Source organism: Rhipicephalus microplus, chromosome 10 (genome assembly GCF_043290135.1).
Source record: "Rhipicephalus microplus isolate Deutch F79 chromosome 10, USDA_Rmic, whole genome shotgun sequence".
NCBI lineage: Eukaryota > Metazoa > Arthropoda > Arachnida > Ixodida > Ixodidae > Rhipicephalus > Rhipicephalus microplus.
Genome location: NC_134709.1, coordinates 67,510,281 through 67,532,934, shown reverse-complemented (window position 1 = coordinate 67,532,934; position 22,654 = coordinate 67,510,281). Strand labels below are relative to the sequence as shown.

Sequence of the window (22,654 nt, the reverse complement as noted above, 5' to 3'; positions counted from 1 at the left end):
TCTGGGTGAGTACCAAATACATTGATGAGCTTGAGTTCGATTGACTCCATGTGAGTAAAATTTCGGTGAGTGTGAATCTGATTGAGCTCTAAAGACAAAAATATATTGCACGACTGAGCCCGAGTGAGTTCCACATTTTTCGCTGACCTATGGTTGCGAGTAGTGATGGCTGTTTGTCTCACATGCCTTGTGTGTTCTGCTTCTTGCAGGTGTACGGCGAGACGTCCTTTGAGTTTGTGGCGCAGATGATCAACGAGCTCGAGTTCACACCCGACGATGTCTTCATAGACCTGGGCAGCGGCGTAGGACAGGTTAGCACTGGTGGAAGTGGTGTGGAAATTGCACCGAGTTGCATTGTAAACGCACTGTGGCTGCGGGTTGAGCTAAAGAGAGCCTGTTCTTGCGGTTACTGCGCGAAGCCTGCGCTCAAGACATGGCTATATATACTTCGTTTTATATATGGTCATTGGTAGCAACGCTTTGCTTTCGTGCTGTTTGAATCTGAGGCGGGGGATAGCCAATGAGATGCGATAGATAATTATATTTGTAGTAAAAGCCGTTTCAGTTGGAGAAACAAGCCTCTGACACCTGTTACTGTTAGTAAGGCTGCTCATTCCTTACATGAAATTGGCGAAATGTCGGAACCAGATTACCCGGCAACCAGTGGAGTGATGTTCACATGACCAGTGGCCATAACACATCACTTGGGACCTAATCTGGCGGGAGTATGGTGTTACAAGGAGTTCAAATTGGCATATTAGCTATAACATGCCATTTGATGAAATATTGTATATTGGTTTTAGTTGTGCGATACTGTGAGTTAAAAAAATGGAATAAAAGTGAGCAAGTGAGCATGTCACCACGTCCACCTGTAAAATTTCGAGCTGAATACCATTGGTTGATCTGGAATTTTTTTTCTTCTTCCTCCACAGCAAAAAATTCGCATTTCATTCAATCAAAATGCATTGATCTGATTCTTCTTTTTTTTATTCACATTTCACCACAACAGTTTGCTCATTCTTTTTCCATTACGGCGGAACTACTGCTTCCACAATCTTTAAGTGAAAAATGTCTTTAGGCATTTTGTAGACACTACTACATAGGCTGCTATCTGTTATGTTGTACCCTCTTTTACGGCCTGGCACAGCATACCTAATCTTTTTGTGGGAAATGATGCAAATAACTCGTCCAAGAATTCAGGCGGCACCTCCGAAACAGCCAGGGGAATTCACCATTAGCATGACAAGATCGAGAACCAACCGTGCAAGCCCATCAAGCTTGTCACCTCAAGCACACGTACATCGCAGCAGCGAGCCGAAGTGCATTTTTACCACGCCAGCCATTTCTACCGCGTGACCATCGCACAGCTTGCGTCGTCAGCATGCGTGTGACCGCTGCTGCACGGCTCTCCTCTCCACACTTTCTGTTCACAACTATTTGGTCACGCTTTTCAAAACTGCGTTAATCCACTCGATGCCAATGCTACATGCAATGCTCTCAACTCTGACAGCCACTCTCATAAGCACTCTGAGATATTCAGACCTTTCGATTTCTTTCCCATTTCATCATTTTCATCAATAATAAAATATACAGCTAGCTTGCGTCTTCTAAGGAATGGCTTCATAATTCTGTGCACCCGTTTTTCCAGCCAGTGGGCCAGTCCAGTGTGGATTAGCACTTCGACCAAAACTTTATCTAGTGGTTGCCATTTAGTGCACGTGTTTATATAACTGCATAATATAACTTTAATAACTTGTATGGGACAACAGTGAGTTATTGCTTTTGCTACAGTGAAACCATGTAGCGTCTAGTAAGCTGTCAGCTCTTGTAATCTAACTGTAATAGTACATTACAAAAGAATGCATCTAGACGTGTAGTTATTACCATCAGCTCGAAGTATAGAAGTACAGTTGAACCCTGCTATAACGAAACAGATTGGGCATGGAAACAATTTCGCTTAAGCCAGAATTGCATTGTAGTGAAATCAAAATAAGATATAGCTGACATGCCGATAACTTAATTCCCAAAAGTTAAAAAAGTGTCCGCTGTTTCCTTTTCTTTCCGTGCAGCATCTTAAAACAATTCTCACACATGCATAGCGACGCTATATTAAAAAGCACACTGAAAGAACGGCCACAACGGCATTCATGAACGAACCTAACAGTTGCACTAACATGCGAACACCAGCAGCTGTCCGCTGTGAAAACCCGGCACCGCTGATATGGAGGTGTGGTATTGTGGAGAGGTGGCTTATGTCTAGTTCTATGCTATTCTTAATATCCACTAGTTGCGGCTGGCTGATTTTATTGATAGCACGGACGAACACTTGCTCTGAGCAGTAACCACACTGGCCAAGCGGAAAAAACTATAAAGCATCGGCATCAGAAAAGGCACCGTTTCGCGATTGCACCCAGCAACAGCGTGTGCGAAATTCGGTGAACTACCATCTTTACTCGCATAATAGGCCGTTATCAAGTTCTGTACCGTGTTCGCATGATTGCAATTAAACCCCCCTTACATTAACAGGAGCGAGGAAAAAGAAAAGAAAAAAGACCTTGGGAGTGCTGTGCCAGCTCGATGGCCTCACAGAGTGTGGGAAGGGGCTGTTGCTTGGGTGTCAGAAACAACCTTTGCACCAGCGCGGCTCCAGCCGAACGCGCTTCGCATGGAATGTACGATCTCGTCAAGTGCACTTTGATTGTCCGGTCGGGAAAAGTGTTGTAATTATCACGTCTGCCACCTTGTCCCCAAATTTAAAAACTTCTCTGCTTTCTGGTTCGAGCTTTTACGTTTGCCTCCACTACGCGGACAAGCACAAGCTCTGTGGACTTCTGTACATAGTAGTGCAAACTTCAAAAACACAGAGAAATTAAGTAGGACCTCTGTCGCCGTTGGTTTTCTGGTCGCAACCACTAACACCCTATCACTTGCCCTGCTTTTGGCTGCGATCAGTGCTTGAGTGTGATTTTTTCTACGTCCCGCCAACAGTCTTCATATTGTCTTACTTCCTGCGGCAACATGCCGGGTCGTAGGCTGTTGCTGCCTTTCGGTGGTGGTCGCGAGTGATCAAAGTTGCAGTTTAGTTTGAAATCAATGGAACTCTTTTCAGTGGCTCTACTTGAAGGAAAAGGGATTGGGTGGCGCTTGCAACACTCGAGTGGTGGTTCGCGATTCGATTGGAGTGTCTTGGATATGGGGTGCGAGCTTGTGAAATTGAATGATCGGTACCGTTCAACACGCAAAATTTTGTCGCGATAATGCGCGTAATTTAGGTAGCTTGAAACATAATTGGCAAATTTCTATGATGCTACTTTCTTTTCGTAGTTTTTTTTTTCATTTATTGTGTTTGCAACATATTTCGATGTTGATCTTTGGACGCGACCCATCATGGCTCGATTCTCGGGCACACGACACTGCATGCTCAACACGTTTTGGGCTAGAGTAGCTTATGATAAGTGCTTTAAGGCGGATATTCGTGACTTTGGCAATGTACGTTATCAAAGGTTTATGCTCTAGTAGTAAATGCAAAAAAAATTACCTCACGCAATAGGTGCACCTCGAATTTGGAGCATGATTTTCTGCAAAAAAAAAATTTGCCAATTATGTGAGTAAATACAGTAAATAAATTGAGGAACTGTGCTTCAGCTTCTTATAATCTGTGGCTCAGAAGCATACTGGTGGCAAAAGTAGGGCATTCTCATTGCCATCGCTATCGAGCAATGCCAGCCCCCATGCTTAGTAAACAGCTTTAGTTTCTGGTGGTGCCAATGCAAATATCAGACTTCAGAGACATATTTTTATGTTTTGCGAATGCATCAAAATTTTGCAGATTGTGCTTACTGCTCAGCATTAAGTATCTAAGCTTGGAATTGCATTGTCATATTTCGTTAAAGTGGAAGGGCAGAAGACAAAAATTTTTGTTGTGGCAAGAATACTTATGCATTGACTCCTATGAACTGCTGACGAGGAACAGTCAATTTTTTTTGTAGTAGTGAAAGTTTCGTTGAAGCAGCGCTTGTTGTAGCAGAATTTGGCTGCATATCTAGCGTGCTTTCACAGGGATGTCTTGTGTGAATGTTCCCGTTGAAAAAAAAGGTGCAGCTAGAGTTGCCATTTTTTGTAGTGAAAAGCTGCTTACTGGATGCAGTAAGCGGCCTGTCAGTGCAAATCTAAATGAATTAATTTGAACTCATTTGAAGAACCGGTACAAGACTATCGAGATGCCTGCGGACTGCTCTGAGGAGATCTTTTGTTGAATGTATGCTGGGAACTGAGACTTTTGTCTCGCCACAATTCGACATCGTGACTTGTGTCTGAAGACTAGAGCGTACCTAATGTCCCAATGTGCATAAAAAATTTTGCCTATAGATTGCTGCTAACAGCATAAAAAGTGGCTGATGACCAAAGCACATCTCTTATTGAAATAATCATTGTATGGTGTGAAATATTTGGCAACCAGAGTATACAACTCTTCGTATGCTCAAGGAATCGAATGATCACCGAGTGCCTATGTCTGTCGTATTCATGGTTTAGCTTTTGGCATACCTTTTCAAATAGCCTTGATAGAGGTCGCTTCCTGAACGATATTCTAGAATGTAGTTTTTAGTGATAGGTTTGATTGTATGTGCTCTGTTATATCCTGTTGAGAGTCCAAGTACATATGGTTCCATCCAACCGACGATGATCATCATTCTACTAGAACTTGCATCAGCCGGTCACTGGTAGATCGGTGTAGCGGATCAACCTGACCAATTGCTGTGGCATCCCTTCGCAGGTGGTTCTCCAGGTGGCATCCTCGACGCCTTGCAAGATGTGCATCGGCATCGAGAAGGCCGAGGTGCCATCGCGGTACGCGCAGTCTATGGATGCGCTCTTCCAGTTCTGGATGCGCTGGTATGGCAAGACCCACGGGGACTACAGGCTCATCAAGGGCGACTTCCTTCACGATTCTCACCGGGATATGGTCCTGAACGCCTCGTAAGCGAGCGTGCAGTTTTTCTTTGTATATTGGTGTGTTTGTTTATTTCTTTACTTAGTTATTTCTCCTGACTCACGATGCTTGTTTTTTTTTTTGCACAAACCAGGATTGTTTTTGTCAACAACTTTGCATTTGGGCCAACGGTAGACCACATGGTAAGCCTGCTCCTCTTCCACGTTTTGTTGTGTGCAAGCCAGGGAATAAGATTTCTGATTTCTCTGCATCTTGGTTTCGTAGTTGAAAGAGAGGTTTGCCGAGTTGAAGGACGGCTCGCGGATCGTCTCCTCTAAGGCCTTCTGTCCTCTCAACTTTCGTATCACGGACAGAAACCTCAGCGGTGAGTTAGGCGTTTTCAACCCTTGTTTCTTTGGCTGTGCTGATTGACACGAGGCACAGCTCCAATGAGGTTTTAACGACTGTTGCTGATCGTGGTGCTCGCCTTTGCCCTTCTGTTTCCTCATCCTTGTATGCCCAGACATTGGAACCATCATGCACGTCAAGGAGATCCAGCCTCTGAAGGGCTCGGTCTCTTGGACGGGCAAGCCGGTCTCCTACTATCTTCATGTCATAGACCGGACGAAGGTGAGTCGCCGTCTCCTGTGGTTGTTGGGGCTAGGGAAAGCCTCTGTGGGCCACCTTCTTGATCGGTCACTTGCCGGCAGCGCATAAAGCCATTAAACAAATACCGTAATTACTCTAATCTATTGCGCACTTTTTCCAGTTAAGCCAGTTCATAAATCGCATGCGTGTTAGAATCGAGTACGGAAAAAAAAAAAAATGAATACGGTCATTCTATTGCCATCGGCATTCCAAAATGGCCGCCCCCTACGTGCGTCGGCATGGTGCGTCGGCCATTTCTGCCTATGTGTTTCCCATGTGCGGCACTTCGTACGTGTGCTGAGGAGTTCGTCATATTGTAGTGCATTAGCATCGACGGCATGGAAGGGCCTACTCCATAAATTCGAGTGCACCACATGCCGCTTTTAAAAGAAAAGTCATCGCATGTGCAGAAACGGACGGAAATCGGGCCGCATCGCGGTCGTTCGGAGTTCCCGAAACGTGCGTTCAGGACTGGGGGAAACAAAAACAGAAGATTGTCGGCAGCAAAGCTTCACGCAAAGGCTTCAGTGGACCACAGCAGGGTCGGTTTCCGCAAATTAAAGAGCTGCTCGGCGAGTATGTGCTTGAGCAGCGAGCGGCACAGCGGCCCGTGACGACAGAACTGCTCCAAGTGCGGGCTATGCAATTAGCCTTAGAAAAAGGTCTAATGCGGAGCCAGTTTAAAGCGAGCAGGCGCTGGCTAACTAACTTTATGAAGAGGAAAGGCTTTTCCCTCCGAAGGGGAACAGGCATATGCGAAAAGTTTTGCGGAGGAGTACAATGAAAAGCTTCACAGTTTTCAGAGGTTCGTCCTAAACTTGCGGCACAACAACGACTACCTGCTTGGGCAAATCGGGAATGCCGATCAGACGCCTCTTTACTTCGACATGCCTGGTACCACAGCCGTAGAGATGAAGGGGGCAAAGCAAGTTCCCGTGCTGACATCGGTCCACGGTAAAACTACAGTGATGGCAATGCTCTGTTACACGTCAGATGGGCACAAGCTTCGCCCGTACCTCATATTTAAATGGAAGACACTCCCGAAAGGAGCCGTTTTTTCGAGTGGTGTGATCATGCGGGCCAGCGTGAAAAGTGGGTGCGCGTTGCAATCTATGTCTTATGTTTTTTTTCGTCGCGAAAATCGGGTGCGCGTTACAATCGAGGGCGCGGTAGAAACGAGTAAATACGGTAAGTATTGCCTTTAAGGACAGCCTTCACGCTATATACGCCTAGTGGTGTTATTAGAATGACAGCAACAACAAAACTTCTGCTAAAGTAATAAGCTCCATCAACTAAAGTCCATAGTAGGCGAATGGAAAACGTGTTGTCATCGACAACCATTAATTGAAGTTGTTCTGTGCAGACTTTGAATTGGGCACACACATCTCACACACTGCTTTTTGTTTTGCTTAGAAAAGAAGACATGCCACAACATGAAAAATTCTGACACTAACACTTATACGACATATCTTTACAACGTGTTCATACATTGAAACAAAAAAAAATATTTTGGATGACTATACAAACATCACACATACCTATGTACTTGAGTTCATTCGAAAAGCTGATGCACTTGTTCCTTTGTCAAACCTCATTAATTTCTTCTAAAGTTATACACTTTAGAAAACATGAAACCTTACGCTTATCACAAAACACCCTGTGTTCGGCACAGCTTAGCCTCGGTTGCTGTTGCGTAATTAAACCCATTATAACTGACCCTTTCCTCACTTTTGCCAAAACCAAGTGGGTAAGCTATTTTGCAAAAACCGAGATTTCCAGAAGCACTGGCAGAAGAGGCAGTGTTTCATCAACAAAAGCATCGTCAGGATGTTGGGTCGCACAAAAGTCGTAACGCTGCTGAAAGTTATCGTTCAAGAAAGAGGCTCCAGCTGCTGACGTATTTGCTTGCTGCAAGATGAGCTTGTTTCTGTGGTGCTCTAGGTACATATTCGTTGGGTTGAAAGTTACGCCGAAAGCAAGTCACTTGTGTCAGCACTGATGATTTTAAGTGTGAACTCAGAGAGAGATAGAGAGGGGGAATAAGGAGAAAGGTGGGGAGGTTAACCAGGGCTGAGCTCGGTAGGCTAGATTGTAATGGCCATAAGGACCTGATGGCTCATTCATTAATGTGCAAATTGAGAAGCTGTACATCTATGAGAATTATCGCATCATGTGTGCTGTGCTGTTTTCAGATTTGTGCTTTGATGAATAAGGCATTGGAATTAACTGACTAGCACTTCAAGTTATGTATTTCAGATGGGACCTTTAGTGATAGTGGTTATACTTGGTGATAGAGTGAACGTTTGTTAGCTGGCTCATGGCAGTAGACGTAAGTGTTTAGCTGAAAGTAAGCCAAGTCTAGTTTTCTTTATTATTATTATTATGTTCCGGCTGCTATGGGGAAAAAAATTTCTCCATTTAGTCGTGAGTACGGTGCCACCATGCTTTCAATGAACCATGACTAACTTGCCCAGCTTCTACCCTTAAAGTAATGCTAGAGCATTTGCCGAGATATCATAAGTGCTGTGAACAGCTGCATTGCAAGTATCATATAAGTAATCTACTGTTAGGTTGGGAATGCAGTTACTGTGTCATGGTACAGCGTCACCCACTAGTTTCTATTCTGAGTTTTTTTTTCTTCTTGCTTTTCTTTGCACTTTCTAGATCTTCACGTGAAGATTGTATTCTTGCACACTCTTAATTATCCTATAGTCAGCGTGATCTCAAGATATGTGCTAGCATAACTAAACTTTGAACATGGGCTAGCCTCTCTTTTCCCTTCATGATAACTGGCCCATTTGTAGCTAAAATAATGAATTTGGTAGTCTGCTCTCGGCGTAGTTGTACACTGCCGCAGGCACTGGAACTGGTTTGGTGTGCCACACATTCAGGTGGGTAGCAGTTTTCTCACGCTCGAAGACACCTAGAGGGGACTGTGTTACGTTACTGTGTGCTGCTGTAAAAGACTCTTTTTTAAAGCTTGCATTCAACATATAAGTGTTGTGGTTCGACTGACAGTATGTGTAAATGCAATGTTCATTTATTGCATTAACAGTGGCTGAAATAACTAAGGCCTCAGCTTGGAGCCAACTGCGAAAACAGTGTGACTCTTCAGGAGAATCCATAGCTGTTGTACAAATAAACGAAAGTTTTTACTGCACGCAATTGGGGCGAGCTCACGCATGTGTGCCGAACAGGGGACATTGGTGCGAACCTCTCCCAATCGCGTGCAGACAGAATATTAGCATATAGAACGGGAGCGTGATCCCAAACAGAGGTTTGGTTTTCGGACACTTCATATCACTCTTCCCACGATCTTTTCCGTCATCCTTACATATTCGTTGCACATGGTGCTGCGATACTTGGCGTGTTGTCTTTGAGTAATGTTTTCCCAACATCGGCACTGTCTGCAATGAATGTCAAGTTCGTTTTCATCACAGCACAGGTGACAAAACTGCAGTAAGAGGAGGCCTAGTTCGAGCATCAGAATAGCAGAATAACGAATCTTCAGACGCGTAGCTGAGAAAAGTAACATGGTTTTTGCGTCGGTGGGCCTAACACTTGCATTGGTGTGAGCGGCAGTGCCAGGTGGCGTTGGTGTGTCCCACTCAGTGCCAGAAGGAGGAGGTGGCGATGGTGGACGTGAGAGGAGGTGGTGACGTTTGGCGAGTGTGCGTGGCGATGTTCGGAGACTGCGAGCGCCTCCGCTCGTTGTTCGTGCAAGGTGAGAGGTGTGACGAGAACGGCGTGTCTTAACGGAGGATTCGTTCTTTTTTCCGCCGACCTTTTTTCAGCTTGAGCAGTATTTCCAACGCCTCAAGAATCCTAAGCTGAGGGTGAGGCTCTTTTGCATCTTGTGAACGTCATTTGCCTAGTGTACGTGCCTAGCACTTTGCGTCATCTAGTACTCTGTTTCTTGAAACGAACCCCTAAAAGGTCTGAAGTTAGGTATAGTTGCTGAAGATGATTGATCTTTTGTCCGAGCTTTAAGGGTTGTTACTCACAGACTTCAGGTTATTTATGAGAATTTAGAGCCACCCAAAATTTGGAATTTTTTGAATACGATAAAACCTCGTTAATTTGGATTTCGCAGAACCGCGATAATATGTCCTATTTAAGCAAACGTTATATTGTTCAATGTATCTACAGAACAGTAACCATACAAACATAGTTTTACTTGCTGTACCGACATACCTTTATTTACTGCACCAACTTGTCTTTGTTTGCTGAACAAAACTGTGCTCTCTAAACTGATGACTGCCTGCAGCTGTGGAAGCTTCACAACTTCTTTCTCAGTTTGTCCACGATGCGATACTTGTAGAACAGTCAGAGTTCCTTACTACTCAATCAAGCTGAAATTTTTTTCTGTTCGGGGGCTGCTCAACAGTGAATAATCCACCTCGGTGCGGCTGGCCGGTTCAGCTTCGGTATACGGGCCTTAGTAAAGTGTCTGTTAACTCCTACCATGTTTGCGATGTGGCGTGCACCGCACAGCGTATTGAGATTTAACAGACAGTTAGATCTCATTAATATTGTCTCTAACAAAGAAAAACAAGACGTTAACTGTACACTTCTTCACTGTACAGCGCAGTATTATGAACTAAAGCTCACCAAAGAAGCTGCCCGATCTCCATCAACACCCAAAATCTCTAGCTCGTGATATTTATCAACATTATAATGGATAGAATATCCTCAGTTCCAAATGATTATAGCCAGTACGGTTGCTTACAAGGCAATAAAGCTTGTTTATAGCAGTGCGGAGTGTTTGTGAATTGTTCTGGTGATCTTAATCTGCTATATGTAATTATGGTGATGTGAATTCCTTCACTTTTTTTTCTATTGGAGTAGCTATGTATTTGAGCTTTCATATTACTAATTTGCAGATTTCGGCACACTTCGAAGGTAATCTTAAATGACTGCCTAATAGCCAAATTTGTGCAATATAATGCATCAGCGCTATTGAATAATGTGTATGCTCGCCAAGTTGAAAGCGCACGTCTGAACAATCGAATTTTCTGAATTAACGAGGTTTTACTGTGCTACTGACTGAGTCTTTTTTTTTAGTTTGTTACTTTTAGACCGGCTCACACTCACATTGTATTGTGCCAAATTTACCAGCGGTCATAATTGATTTATAGGCTCTATAAGATACTCACTGGGACCTTATGTTCGCTGTGAATAGCTTTGTAAACTTATTTAGTTGTACATTTTCAAAAATTTTATGTCTAGATTATTTCTATGCAAGCAATGAAGAGGAAAAAAATATTTGGAGAAGATGAAATTTCTTAGCTTGTTTACATTTTACAATCTCTCGCCCGATAAGCAGTAGTACTATAAGGGGAATGGTTGCTGAAAGAGACCAAAATATCTTTATCAAGGCATGGCATCACACTCTGGCATCATACTATTGGCCAGCAATTTAGACGCGTGACGCTCAGATGCATTTGAAGTGCTGCTATACGACGGACTTTTTGGCTGTGCTTGTTACATACCTGTGCTGAGATGAGTTTCCCCATTTCACACCCGTTTGTTTCAAGCCAGTGTTTATCATTAGCGGGATGGGAACTTGTTATCGGTAGAGTTTATTACGTCATGTGATTTGCTATGTTGAGTAGATTTTAACTACCGTGCCGTTGTCGGGTGCACAGTAATATTCTGGATTCACGCAGGCAGGTTCCACCTTGGTTTTCACTCATTCTAGTCTACTATATACATACTGGGTCATCTGTTTGAATGGAACAGCAACTGGATTACTGCAGGTGGCAAGGTAGGGCATATTGTAGAGTAATGCTAGCTAATTAATAAAATTTTGCTAATTGGCTGTTTTTTAGCATAAATTTTATTTGCAGAAGTTAAGGAAAACAGTAATGTAGTGTGGAGCATTACTGACACAAGTTTCAAAAAAATGCACCATGAAAATATATGGTTATATGCCTTAACGATCACTTATAAGTGCTGTGGAAAATGGAGGGCTCGTACTTATGTGCTAACCGGGACATCAGTATATACTGTGCCACCGGTTTTGAGGGCATATTTCCTAAACCAGCTTTAAGTGCCTGATTTCTGCTTACTGATATGGTATTACTTGACATCTATGGGCTCCCTGATGCATTGCATTGCAGGGTTGATTAAATTTTGTGAAACAGCTAGCCACTCTTCAATGCACCTTGCCTGTGGTCTCCATCTTCAAGTAGTCCAGTTAATGTGATGAAATCGATGTAAGTATTGACGTATTCTGTAGCAGCCTGTTTCCATTCAAGTAGATAACCCAGTATGTACATCAGTCAAGAAGTTTTCTTGAATGGGTTACAATTTCTGTCAATTTCAATCGCATCTCTTGTAACACTGGGGCAGGCATTGGCAAGTTATGCCTGTTAAACTGAGTAGGTTGTAGGGGAACTGTCGCATGGGTGATGTTGTTGCAGCATGCGCGGGACTCAGCATGTGTCGTCTCTTGTCAACCATCTCAGGACGACGACGCGTCGAGCAATTCGTCGCGGAGCCGTCGTAGCAACGGCCACAATGGTCACGGCACGCGCTCGGCAAACGGCAGCGTCTGCAACGGCAGCCTGAGCCACGACTCATCATCCAACGACTCGAGGGTTGACGACTGCCTCGTGCTGGGACCCACAACACGCCGGGCCTGGTCCGACTGGTGCAACAAGGGGCCGATGCCAAGCGGGAAACAGGGCAGCAGTGTGTCGGCTCATAGCAGCGGGCATGAGAGCAACGATGAGAATGGTGGGTGCTGAATTCCGTTTCGTTTGTTTATAGCTTGCTTCAGCAGTGATCTTTCTTTGTTGTTGTTGGAAATGTTACATTGCCATCACTCAGTGCACGTACTGGAATCTTTTGGAATCTTATCACCAATTCATGTCACATTTGTGGCGGTGTACAGCACTCACTAAATGAAACCTGCCAGTTTAGGGTAAGCATGTGCACTACTTACAGTGTAAACATAGTAGTACACATACTTAAGTTTTCATTGTCTTCAGTTTGTGTCACATCAGTGAAATATTGGATTCTGCACTTACAACAGAGCCAACATCAGCTTTGGTTGCCACATTCACAGTGACACGGCTTAGTTATTTCAAGCAGTCGTGCATACCAGGTGTTATAATGCAAGTTTTCATTTCGTGTTTCATTTCATTGAACTGTACATTTTGGAACATACTGCCACCAGCACGTAGTGGGTCGACAGCAAGAGCGACTCTCACTCTAGAGGAAAAAGAAGATCGCGTGCTTTTTCTCTGCTCGAGAGCCAGCCACGACTGACGGATCGTCCTAGAGATAGCTACCCGGTGGTTTAATAAATCCCCCAGTACTTGTGACTCATCGTGACAAACTGGTGGAAGTGCTGCATAGTCTCACGGATGCTGCAGACCCCCTAGGAAGCCATGATGCGAGTCCAGTGCCAATCAATACTCCCGTGCACCGGACCAGCCGCCGAATCAGGGGATTGCCTCCGGAAATCGACGATACTGCTCCCACCACGTCGACGAACATGACCAGCGCTTCGGTGCAAACCTCGTCAACTGGCACGGGAAGCACGGCGTCTAACCGCTATACGTTAGAAAGCCCACGGGCACCGCGACGTTCCATGGCACGAGGACGTTGAGACTGGTTGGTGGACTTCGAGCGCGTAGCCACCTTGAATCGGTGGGATGACGCGTCGAAACTGGGTCGTGTCTATTTCTATCTCGAAGACGGAGCACGTACGTGGTATCAAAACCGAGAGGAGCAGCTGACGACGTGGCCCGAATTCTCTCGTACACTTCTGCAGACATATGCCAGTGCTGATCGCCAAGAACGAGCTGAACGAGCTATTCTGGCCGCGTCCAGTTGCCAAACGGAACTGTGACCACGTACGTCGAAGACATGACGCGCCTCTTCCGACGGGCCGATTCAAGAAATGACTGAGGACAAGAAGTTGGGTCACTTGATGCGCGGTGTCAAGGACCAGCTTTCTGCCGGCCTCGTGCGCAGCCCTCCGAAGACGGTCGCGGAGTTCTTGTTCGAGGCCGTGACAATGGAAAAAATGCTGCAGCAGCGATCCAACTAATACGACAGGCAAGTCAGTGGCATGTCTACTGCCGACATTTTCACCGCCACAAGAACCAGCAACGACTGTCTACGTGAACTCATCCGTGATATAGTACGTGAAGAGTTGCAAAAGGCTGGTGTAACACCTCATCCTACGGTTAGCTCTATTGCAACTGTTATCAAGAATGAGCTGCACCAGGTCCTCCGGAACACCTTGCCTCCTGATACAGCTGTGCCAGCTCCTGCTGAATACCGCCGTAAGACAACCTACGCGGAAGCCTTGAAACGCCCTGCTGCATCGCCGCATGTATTCGTCCATCCTGTTCCTGCTGTTTCACTCCAGTCAGCGCAGCACATACCGTACTACGAAGGCACGTACACACCACCACCCTTGCCCTTTGTCCCTGGCGCTTCTGTCGCCCATCGTTCGGTGCCACCAGTTCAGTACATCGACGATCGCCGCACGTCTCCTGGAAGTCTGAGTCTGATGTTTGGCGCACACCTTATCGCCAGCCTCTGTGCTTTCACTGTGGAGAAGCTGATCACTTGTACCGCCAGTGCCCATATCGTCGTCTTGGGCTTCGCGGCTTCTCTGCGTACTCACCGCCACCCCGTTACGGCCAGAGACCGCGCGAAATTGAAAACTACCTCTCCCAGCAGCATGCACCACCGTCTGCGGGGCGCCAGTCGCGCTCGCCATCACCGAGGCGATTTTCATCAACGCCCCAGCGGTATTCTACCATACGGTCTCCCAGCCCCTGCCGGGAAAACTAGCCCAAGCGACCTCTGGGGGCGAGGTCGCTGAACGTCGAAGCGCTGAAGACCTCCTATTGACGCAGAACCGTACAGAAACCGGTCCGACATCACATACTGCTTGCTGCAAAGGATGGCCGACTTTCACTCGACATAGCAGTGACAATTAATGGTTGTGCAGTTAATGCGTTAGTGGACACCGGCGCCGACTATTCCATACCGAGCGGGAAACTGACAACGCAGCTGAAGAAAGTCATCACGCCGTGGCATAACTTGCAGATTCGGACAGCTGGTGGCCACGTCGTTACTCCACTGGGTGCCTGCACAACTAGAGTACAGATTCAAGAGGGGTATACATTCGTAGCAAGCTGCCTTGTTCTACGCGAATGCTCCCGTGACGTCATTCTCGGAGTTGACTTTCTACAGGAAAATGAAGCTATCATTGATCTGCAAGAGCGCCGCGTTATGTTCTCAGCCCAGCGAGCAATCAACGTACAGGATGACGGAAGGCGTGTCGACGTACTCTGTATTTCTGAACAGAGCGTGACGCTTCCCCCCCGAGCAAGTGTTCTAGTCGACGTAACATGCTGTGGTTTGGTGATGGCGATGTGGTGGCCGAGACAAATTTAGAACACCTCCTGCAGCAAGGCATTTGTGTAGCTAGAAGTGTAATACATCTTCGTTATGGCCGATCTAAATTGCTCGTAACCAACTTTAGCAACGAGCATCGACATCTGTTCCATGGCACTTCGATAGCGTTTGCCCACGAAGTAGCAAACGTCACCAACTGTCTCACATCAGAACTAGTGGATACCGCCGACACGTCAATGAGTAATATTGACATCAATCCTGATCTGTCCACCGATAACCAGACTGCGCTACGAGCGCTCTTGTTCGAGTTCAGGTCTTCAAGTTGCTCAAAGATCCGTCAGACGTCTATCACTGAACACAGGATCATCAAGTACGAGGACGCACGCCCGATACAGCAGAACCCCTACGGCGTGTCGGCTAAAGAACGTGAAGGGATACGTACGCAAGTCAGCAAGATGCTTGGCGATGGCGTTATTGAACCATCTAACAGCCCGTGGTCATCTCCAGTCGTACTTGTCAAAAAGAAGGACGGGTCGCTATGCTTCTGCGTCGACTACCGAAACCTTAACGTGACCAAAAAGGATGTGTATCCGCTGCCACGTATCGACGATTCGCTGGATAGACTTCGTCGTGCCCATTATTTCACTTCTCTCGATCTCAAAAGCGGGTACTGGCAAATCGAGGTAGATCAGCGAGACCGTGAGAAAACAGCCTTCGTGACTCCAGACGGCCTATACCAATTTCGAGTGCTCCCTTTTGGCTTGTGTTCAGCGCCGGCAACTTTCCAGCGAATGATGGACACTGTCCTCACAGGGCTCAAGTGGTAGACTTGTCTTGTCTATCTTGATGATGTGGTGGTCTTCTCTGCCACGTTCGAGCAGCACCTTCACCGCCTGCGCAGCGTGCTGGAGGCTAGCCGATCGGCGGACCTTACACTAAAGCCACAGAAGTGCCACTTTGGCTATAAAGAACTAAAATTTCTTGGACATGTAGTTAGCGCCGAAGGAATCTGGCCCGATCTGGACAAGCTTGCCGCTGTTGCTGAATTACCAGCTCCTGTCAATAAGAAAGCCGTCCGGCACTTCCTTGGTTTGTGCGCCTACTATTGCCGGTTCATTCATGGCTTTTCACAGATAACAGAACCTCTGACTCGTCTCACAAGGGACGACACGCCGTTTGTCTGGGAAAACGAGCAACAAGCAGCTTTTGATGAGCTGCGACAGCGCATGCAGTCAGCGCCCGTTCTGGCTCATTTCGACGATGAGGCTGACACGGAGGTCCACACCGACGCTAGTAACATTGGGCTCGGTCCAGTGCTCGTTTAGCGTCAAGAGAACACCGAAAGAGTGATAGCCTACGCCAGCCGCTCTCTATCCCGTGCCGAGGCGAATTATTCCACTACGGAGAAAGAGTGCCTCACAGTCGTGTGGGCAATCACCAAGTTTCGCACGTACTTTTATGGTCGTCCCTTCAAGATAGTGACGGACCATCACGCGCTCTGTTGGTTGGCAAGCCTGCGCGACCCTTCAGGACGGCTAGCACGGTGGAGCTTGCGGCTGCAGGAATTGGATGTCACCATCGTCCATATGTCCGGCCGTAAGCATAAAGACGCTGACACACTGTCACGCGCACCCCTTCATGTGGTCAGTCAGGAAGCAGAGGAAGACGAATGCTTTCTGGGCGCCGTTAGTGCATCAGACTTGAGCAAACGGCAGCGAGATGATGCAGAGATTCGTCCAATCATTCATCATTTAGAGGGCCAGGGCGCTATCATACCACGTCATTTATCTCGCTCGTTGACGTCGTTTTGCCTGCAAGACGGTGTGCTGTACAAGAAGAACGCTCGTTCGAACAACCGTGCTTACCTCCTGGTGGTTCCTCGAGACATGCGAGACGACGTCCTCTTCGCTTGCCATGACGAACCCACATCCGGTCATCTGGGCTACTCAAGGATACTTGCCAGAGTGAGCGAGAGGTACTATTGGCCAGGACTTTCAGCAAGCGTCAAGAAGTACGTCAAGAGCTGTCGGGAATGTCAGGGCCGAAAGCAACCATCTGTTAAGCCAGCTGGTTTGCTTTAGCTCAACGAAGCACCCTGCACGCCGTTCGACCAAGTCGGCATGGACATTCTCGGGCCATTTCCCCTGTCTGCGGACAGCAACAAATGGGTGATCGTCGCGACCGACTATTTGACACTCTACGCTGAGACGCAGGTGATCCCACGAGCCACGGCTTCTGAGGTAGCACAATTTTTCATGCGCCACATCGTGTTACGAAACGGTGCTCCTTCCAGTGTAATAACGGACAGAGGGACGGCATTCACGGCGCAGCTTATGGACGAAGTTTTCAAACTGAGCAACACCAGACACTGCAGGACAACTGCGTACCATCCGCAAACCAACGAACTTACCGAAAGACTGAATATGACCCTCGCAGACATGATCTCAATGTACATCGACGTACAGCACAAAACATGGGACCGGATCTCACCTTACGTGACCTTCGCGTATATTACCGCCGTTCAAGAGACTACGTGGTTCACGCCATTACGGCTTCTCTACGGCCGCGAAGTGCAGACCATGCTAGACTCTATGCTACCGTGTCAAGACGAAGACGAGTTGGCAACTGACGCCGAAGAATTCGCAGAGCGTGCTGAGGAAGCCCGGCAGCTCGCGTGACTGCACATCGGCCAGCAACAGCAGGCAGACGCACGATGCTATAACACCCGCCACAGAGAAGTGTTTTACAACCCCGGAGATCAAGTTTGGGTGTGGACGCCCGTTGCCGCCGTGGCCTTAGTGAAAAGTTACTGAGCCGGTACTTTGGCTCATATAAAGCGTTACACCGCGTCAGTGACATGAACTACGAAGTGGTTCCGGACTCAACACCCCATGCACGGAGCAGGACCCGACTGAGGCCGGACGTCGTTCATGTGTTGCGCATGAAACCATTGATTGCGCGTTGCTCGTAACTTTTCCTTTACCGTACAGCGTTCTTTGTGTTTTTTGTTTATTTTGTGAACTTGCTTTCTCGTTCATTGACGTTTCCTATATTGGCACGCTCTTCAATTTCTACTTTCACTTTATCCGAATTTCCAATTACTTTTTCAAGTGCCTATGTAGTAGCATCGCAGTGCTGCTATGTACTTCTCTTTCCTCTTTTTGGGACTTGTTTTTTTTTTCTTTTCGGAAGGGGGGATAATGCCACCAGCACGTAGTGGGTCAACAGCAAGAGCGGCTCTCACTCTGGAGGAAAAAGAAGATCGCGTGCTTCTTCTCTGCTCGAGAGCCAGCAACAAATGACGCATCGTCCTAGAGATAGCTACCCGGTGGTTTAATAAATCCCCCAGTACTTGTGACTCATCGTGACAATACGTTAGCGCCAGCATCTGTGCTAAAGCAGTAGCGATGCATGTGTTAAAAGGCCAGTTAACAACCATGAGGTCCAAAAATTTTTAAAAAGATATATGTGCAGTTTTTCTTTGCGAACATGCTGTTGCAAGAGTTTTGCAAATACGTGCTATATTAAGGAAGTAACAGGGGTTGGAACATCGGTCTAAGCTGGTTTCAAATTTTTGCGCGGCCTCGCCTCTCTTCTCCCTTCCATGAAGGGAAGGTGTAGCCCATCGTCGTGTCTCTGCCCACTTCAGCAACGTGACACCACGTCAGCGATTGACGTCATCGGCGAACTCGATCAGACGCAACGCACTTCCGCTTGCTCTGAAACGTGGTTGTTTCTTTACCGTTTGCCGCTCCAACCGCGGGTCAACCGTGTAAGCGCCAGGTGCGAAGTGTCGGCCACAAACGATCAGGTCCCCGACGTACATAGCTGGATGGTCGATTCGCTTCAGCCATGCAGCGTGCAGGACCCCTTGGTGAGGCACCCGGTGCCGATGCTTCTCCGCTGCCCAGTCGCTCGAATTGCAGCCAATGACAGAGCAACGCTTTTTACCTGTGTTGCTCATTTCAAAGGCGAAGTACGTTCGTATGTGCGCACAGGGGTGTAATTGAGCGAGGAGTGTACACGGGCACGCGACAACTGCGAGGGTGGTTCTTTCACCACAGTGCCAAGAAACAAGGGGCAGTTTCGTAGCTGTGGATGGGAACCGGAACTGACGTTGACTTCACTACTGTTTTTTTACTCCTGATTCAGACCAATCGGCGAGCTGCTTCAACGAGCTGCGTGCTACGTCATGTTGCCGATCGCTGAGTTGACGTCACTGCGCGTGCAAGGGGGTCGGTCAGGCGTAGGAAAGATGCGCGGGAATTGTTTTTTGAAATAGAGGCTCTGCGGAGCGCAGCGCTGTAATATTCAGAAAACGTGATTGCCGCGGTCTAATCTACGAATTGCCGAGCTTGTATGGGGGGTTTAAAAAAAAAAGTCAGGGCCTGTTTACTGGCCCTTTAATAGACGATGCAGACTATGATGCTTGTGTTGATAACTGACCAACAACTGTGTTCGTTAACCGCAAGTGTTACTGCTTTGCTGAACACGAGTGCACCCAGTAAAACGTTTGGTCTTCAATAAACAACGCTGGTGCTGTGTTCTTCTCTGTCACAACTACGTGATGATATCTGAAGCACATTAGTGTGGCCGTGTGCCAGAGCACAGACACAGGTATGAATGCTGGCACGACATTACAGTTCAGTGTTAAGTAGACTGCAGCTCTTGTTGTGCAAGGCTGTTGTGTTCAGCTGACTCAAGGGGAGATGCGATTAAAAAAAAAAGTTAGTTTTGTGAATCTGTAAGCTAGCTCAATTAAATCTTCTGCGGTATGAATAGGCTTCCATTCTGATTCCGAATACGTAATTCGTTTTGTAGTAAGTTGCAGAGTTTTCGTTCTGTGCCATGACAATGTGTAAAATACAGTGGACTCCCAATAAACAAAACTCGCTTAAACGAAAATGCTTTATTAACGAAACTAAACGGGCTCATATGGCTGGATTTCTACGTGTTGCGCTGTAAAAATCGTCGGTTAATCGAAACAATGCTTATTCATCACCTACAGTTAAACGGCACAAACTCTAAACACAACATGGACCTGTTCATGCCAAAGGTAGTCTCACAATCACAAACACCTTGAGATCGAGACAAGCCAATCCAGTAGCCATTCTCGCTTTTGGCTGTGGGAGCCAAGTTGGCGAGTCAATTGTGCGTTAAGCCTATTTGTGCGGCGAAATGCAGTGGATCTAGGTGTTATTTCAGCTTGATGAAAAGGAAGCGGTCGCACCATACACTCTTGCTTGAAAAAAAAAAAAAAAAGCTGCAAATTCTTCAGGAGCTCGATTAAAGCGGCCTGCCCAAGATGGAGGGGGCGAAAAAATACATCCCAAAATCGACGCTGTCGCGGATCTGGAAAGAGGGAGAAAAGATTGAAGGCACTGTTGAGAATGGGACCTTTACATCTAAATGGATGCGAACGACGCCTTATGAACATATAGAAAAGTTATTTTTCTGTGGTTGAAGCGTGCACGGAGTTTCAATTTGCCTATAAGCGGACCAATTCTCGAGCAGAAAGCTTCAGAGATAGCCATGCAAATGGGTGTTAAAAACTTTGTCCTAAGCGACGAATGGCTCAGCTGCTTCAAAACACGCCATGGCCTAGTCTTCAAAGCAATATCAGGTGAGAATGGTGCAGTCAACAGGGACATCTGCACGGACTGGCAACAGGGGTGGTTTAAGGAAATTTTGATGAGCTTTGAGCCACGAGACGTTTTCACCGTCGACGAGATGGGTCTTTTTTATAAGGTGCTTCTATCAAATACTCCCACCTTCAAAGGCGAAGCCTGTAGTGGAGGAAAAGTAGTAAAGATCGCATCACTGTGCTGGTGGGTGGAAACATAGCAGGAGATAAGAAATTGAAGGTGTTGGTAATAGGAAAATCAAGGCACCTACGTTGTTTCCAAGGCTTTCGACACCTTCCTGTTGCGTACCATGGGAACTGTAAAGGGTGGATGACTATTGCCATTTTCGAAACTGGCTTCGGGAGGAAGACGCAAGATTTACGAGGCAAGGCAGGAAGGTGGCCCTCACCGTGGATAATTGCCCAGCCCATGGTCAGATTCAAGTTCTCCAAGCCATCACTCTGGAGTTCTTGCCAGCCAATGCAATGGCAGTGATCTAGCCAATGGATCAAGGGATTATTCAGAACATTAAACTTCATTACCACAGACAGTTGCTCCATCAAACGCTGCGTAGAGCAGGCAGTGGGAAATGACAGCCATCTACATTTTGGCTTGCGCCTGAGAGCAAGTGAAGGCAACAACAGTACACAGATTCTTTCATCATGCTGGCTTTCAAGTGCAAGAAAGCAGTACCTGGCGAAGAAGAAAGCCCTGCTGATGCCGACATTGAGACAGTATTCAGTCAGGTCGTACCCTCTGCCCATTTCACACTGCAGGACTACGAATCAATTGATGAAAATGATCGTACCTGTCGTGAAGAGACTGTCGAGGAAACGATTGCCGAATTGCAAGATGAAGATCAACCTTTCAGCGATGAATGTGATGACAATAGTGCCAGTGCAGTGGTGCTGTCACGGGTACCGTTAATTCAGGAGGCGATCGCCGGGCTAATTCCAAGGGCCGAAGTATCGGCCCCCCGAACCGCACCACGAAAGCGTGGACAATTTAGAAGTGGTCCTATTTGGTGCGCCAGCGGACGCCGGCTGTGGCCCAAAGAACAAGTCAGAGCCGAGAGTTGATAAACAAAACAAAATTATATTCTCAGTTATGGCAGATCCAAAACGATACACAAGTATGCACACTCGACAATAGTTGAATACAATATGACACCAATCAAACAATGTACTACACAGTACAATCAGCCACGCTCAAAACAACGGACACAGACAACAATATGCACTACAATGCAGCCGCATGCATCGAACAACCAAGACACTTAAAGACTAAAGAGTTAGAAAACTTATTCAGTCCAAAGTTCTTGGAACAAAAGTCTGAATGATACTCTTCCGAGGATCACTCACTCAAAGTCCAGCGTTGTTGTCGTTCCGCTGCCCCCGAAGTTTCTCTTCCAGGAAACCTCGCGTCTTCACTTGGCTGCTCTCCAAGCTTCAAACTTCTTCGCCGGAAACACGTCGGCTTCCCACACGCTGCTGTTGCCACGCGTCTGCGCTCGATAGCGGTAGACACACACTCTTGCCTGTGGCTCGAGTCTTTACCCCTCAGGTGGAAATCCTCTTCTTCTCCTTTGTCACTTTGGATAAAAGGCTTCGCCGACAAGGAGGAACACCCTACGCACTCTGGCGCATACTTTCTTCTTCTCCTCCTTTGTCACGGAAGGACAAAACCTTCACCGACAGACGCGGCGGAATACCCCCCCACGCACTGGCGCTAACTTCCTTCTTCTCCTGATCTCCCATCTCTGCTGCTCGGTTAAATACCTTCCGCGCAAGAATCCAGAAAATTCTCATCATTTCGCCGGCGTGATACGCAGCAAAGGCTGGGGAAAGCGCGAGATGGTACGAGGGCCGTCCGCGACGGATGACGCAACCCTGCATCACCACGCCCCTTTCTATCGAGAACTTTCCAGGGCTTGCTCGGGCGCCGATGAGAGGAGGTTCGTCGGCGAACCCACGCTTCCGAGGGGAGAGGGACGCACACCCGGGGAGTCCTTAAACGCTCGTGATCTTTTTTTTTCCCGTTGACCTCGAGGCATCCTTCCGGCGTT

The 22,654-nt window shown here is 47.0% G+C and overlaps 1 protein-coding gene across 4 annotated transcripts in view; it reads left to right on the top strand.

The window, feature by feature from the left end:
- The window catches only part of gpp (DOT1 like histone lysine methyltransferase grappa), a 92,619-nt gene that overhangs the window by 30,437 nt on the left and 39,528 nt on the right, over nucleotides 1-22,654 (top strand). For 3 of the 4 annotated variants that reach the window (XR_012886542.1, XM_037433707.2, XM_075875781.1), the window contains exons 6-12: nucleotides 210-311; nucleotides 4,775-4,977; nucleotides 5,085-5,133; nucleotides 5,216-5,315; nucleotides 5,454-5,560; nucleotides 9,373-9,414; nucleotides 12,049-12,319. Coding sequence is in view for 3 of the 4 variants with exons in the window: in XM_037433707.2 (XP_037289604.2) it covers nucleotides 210-311; nucleotides 4,775-4,977; nucleotides 5,085-5,133; nucleotides 5,216-5,315; nucleotides 5,454-5,560; nucleotides 9,373-9,414; nucleotides 12,049-12,319 (874 nt within the window). In the remaining variant the exon portion in view is untranslated. The remainder of the gene's footprint in view (nucleotides 1-209; nucleotides 312-4,774; nucleotides 4,978-5,084; nucleotides 5,134-5,215; nucleotides 5,316-5,453; nucleotides 5,561-9,372; nucleotides 9,415-12,048; nucleotides 12,320-22,654) is intronic. The other variant, XM_075875780.1, reaches the window with a different exon arrangement.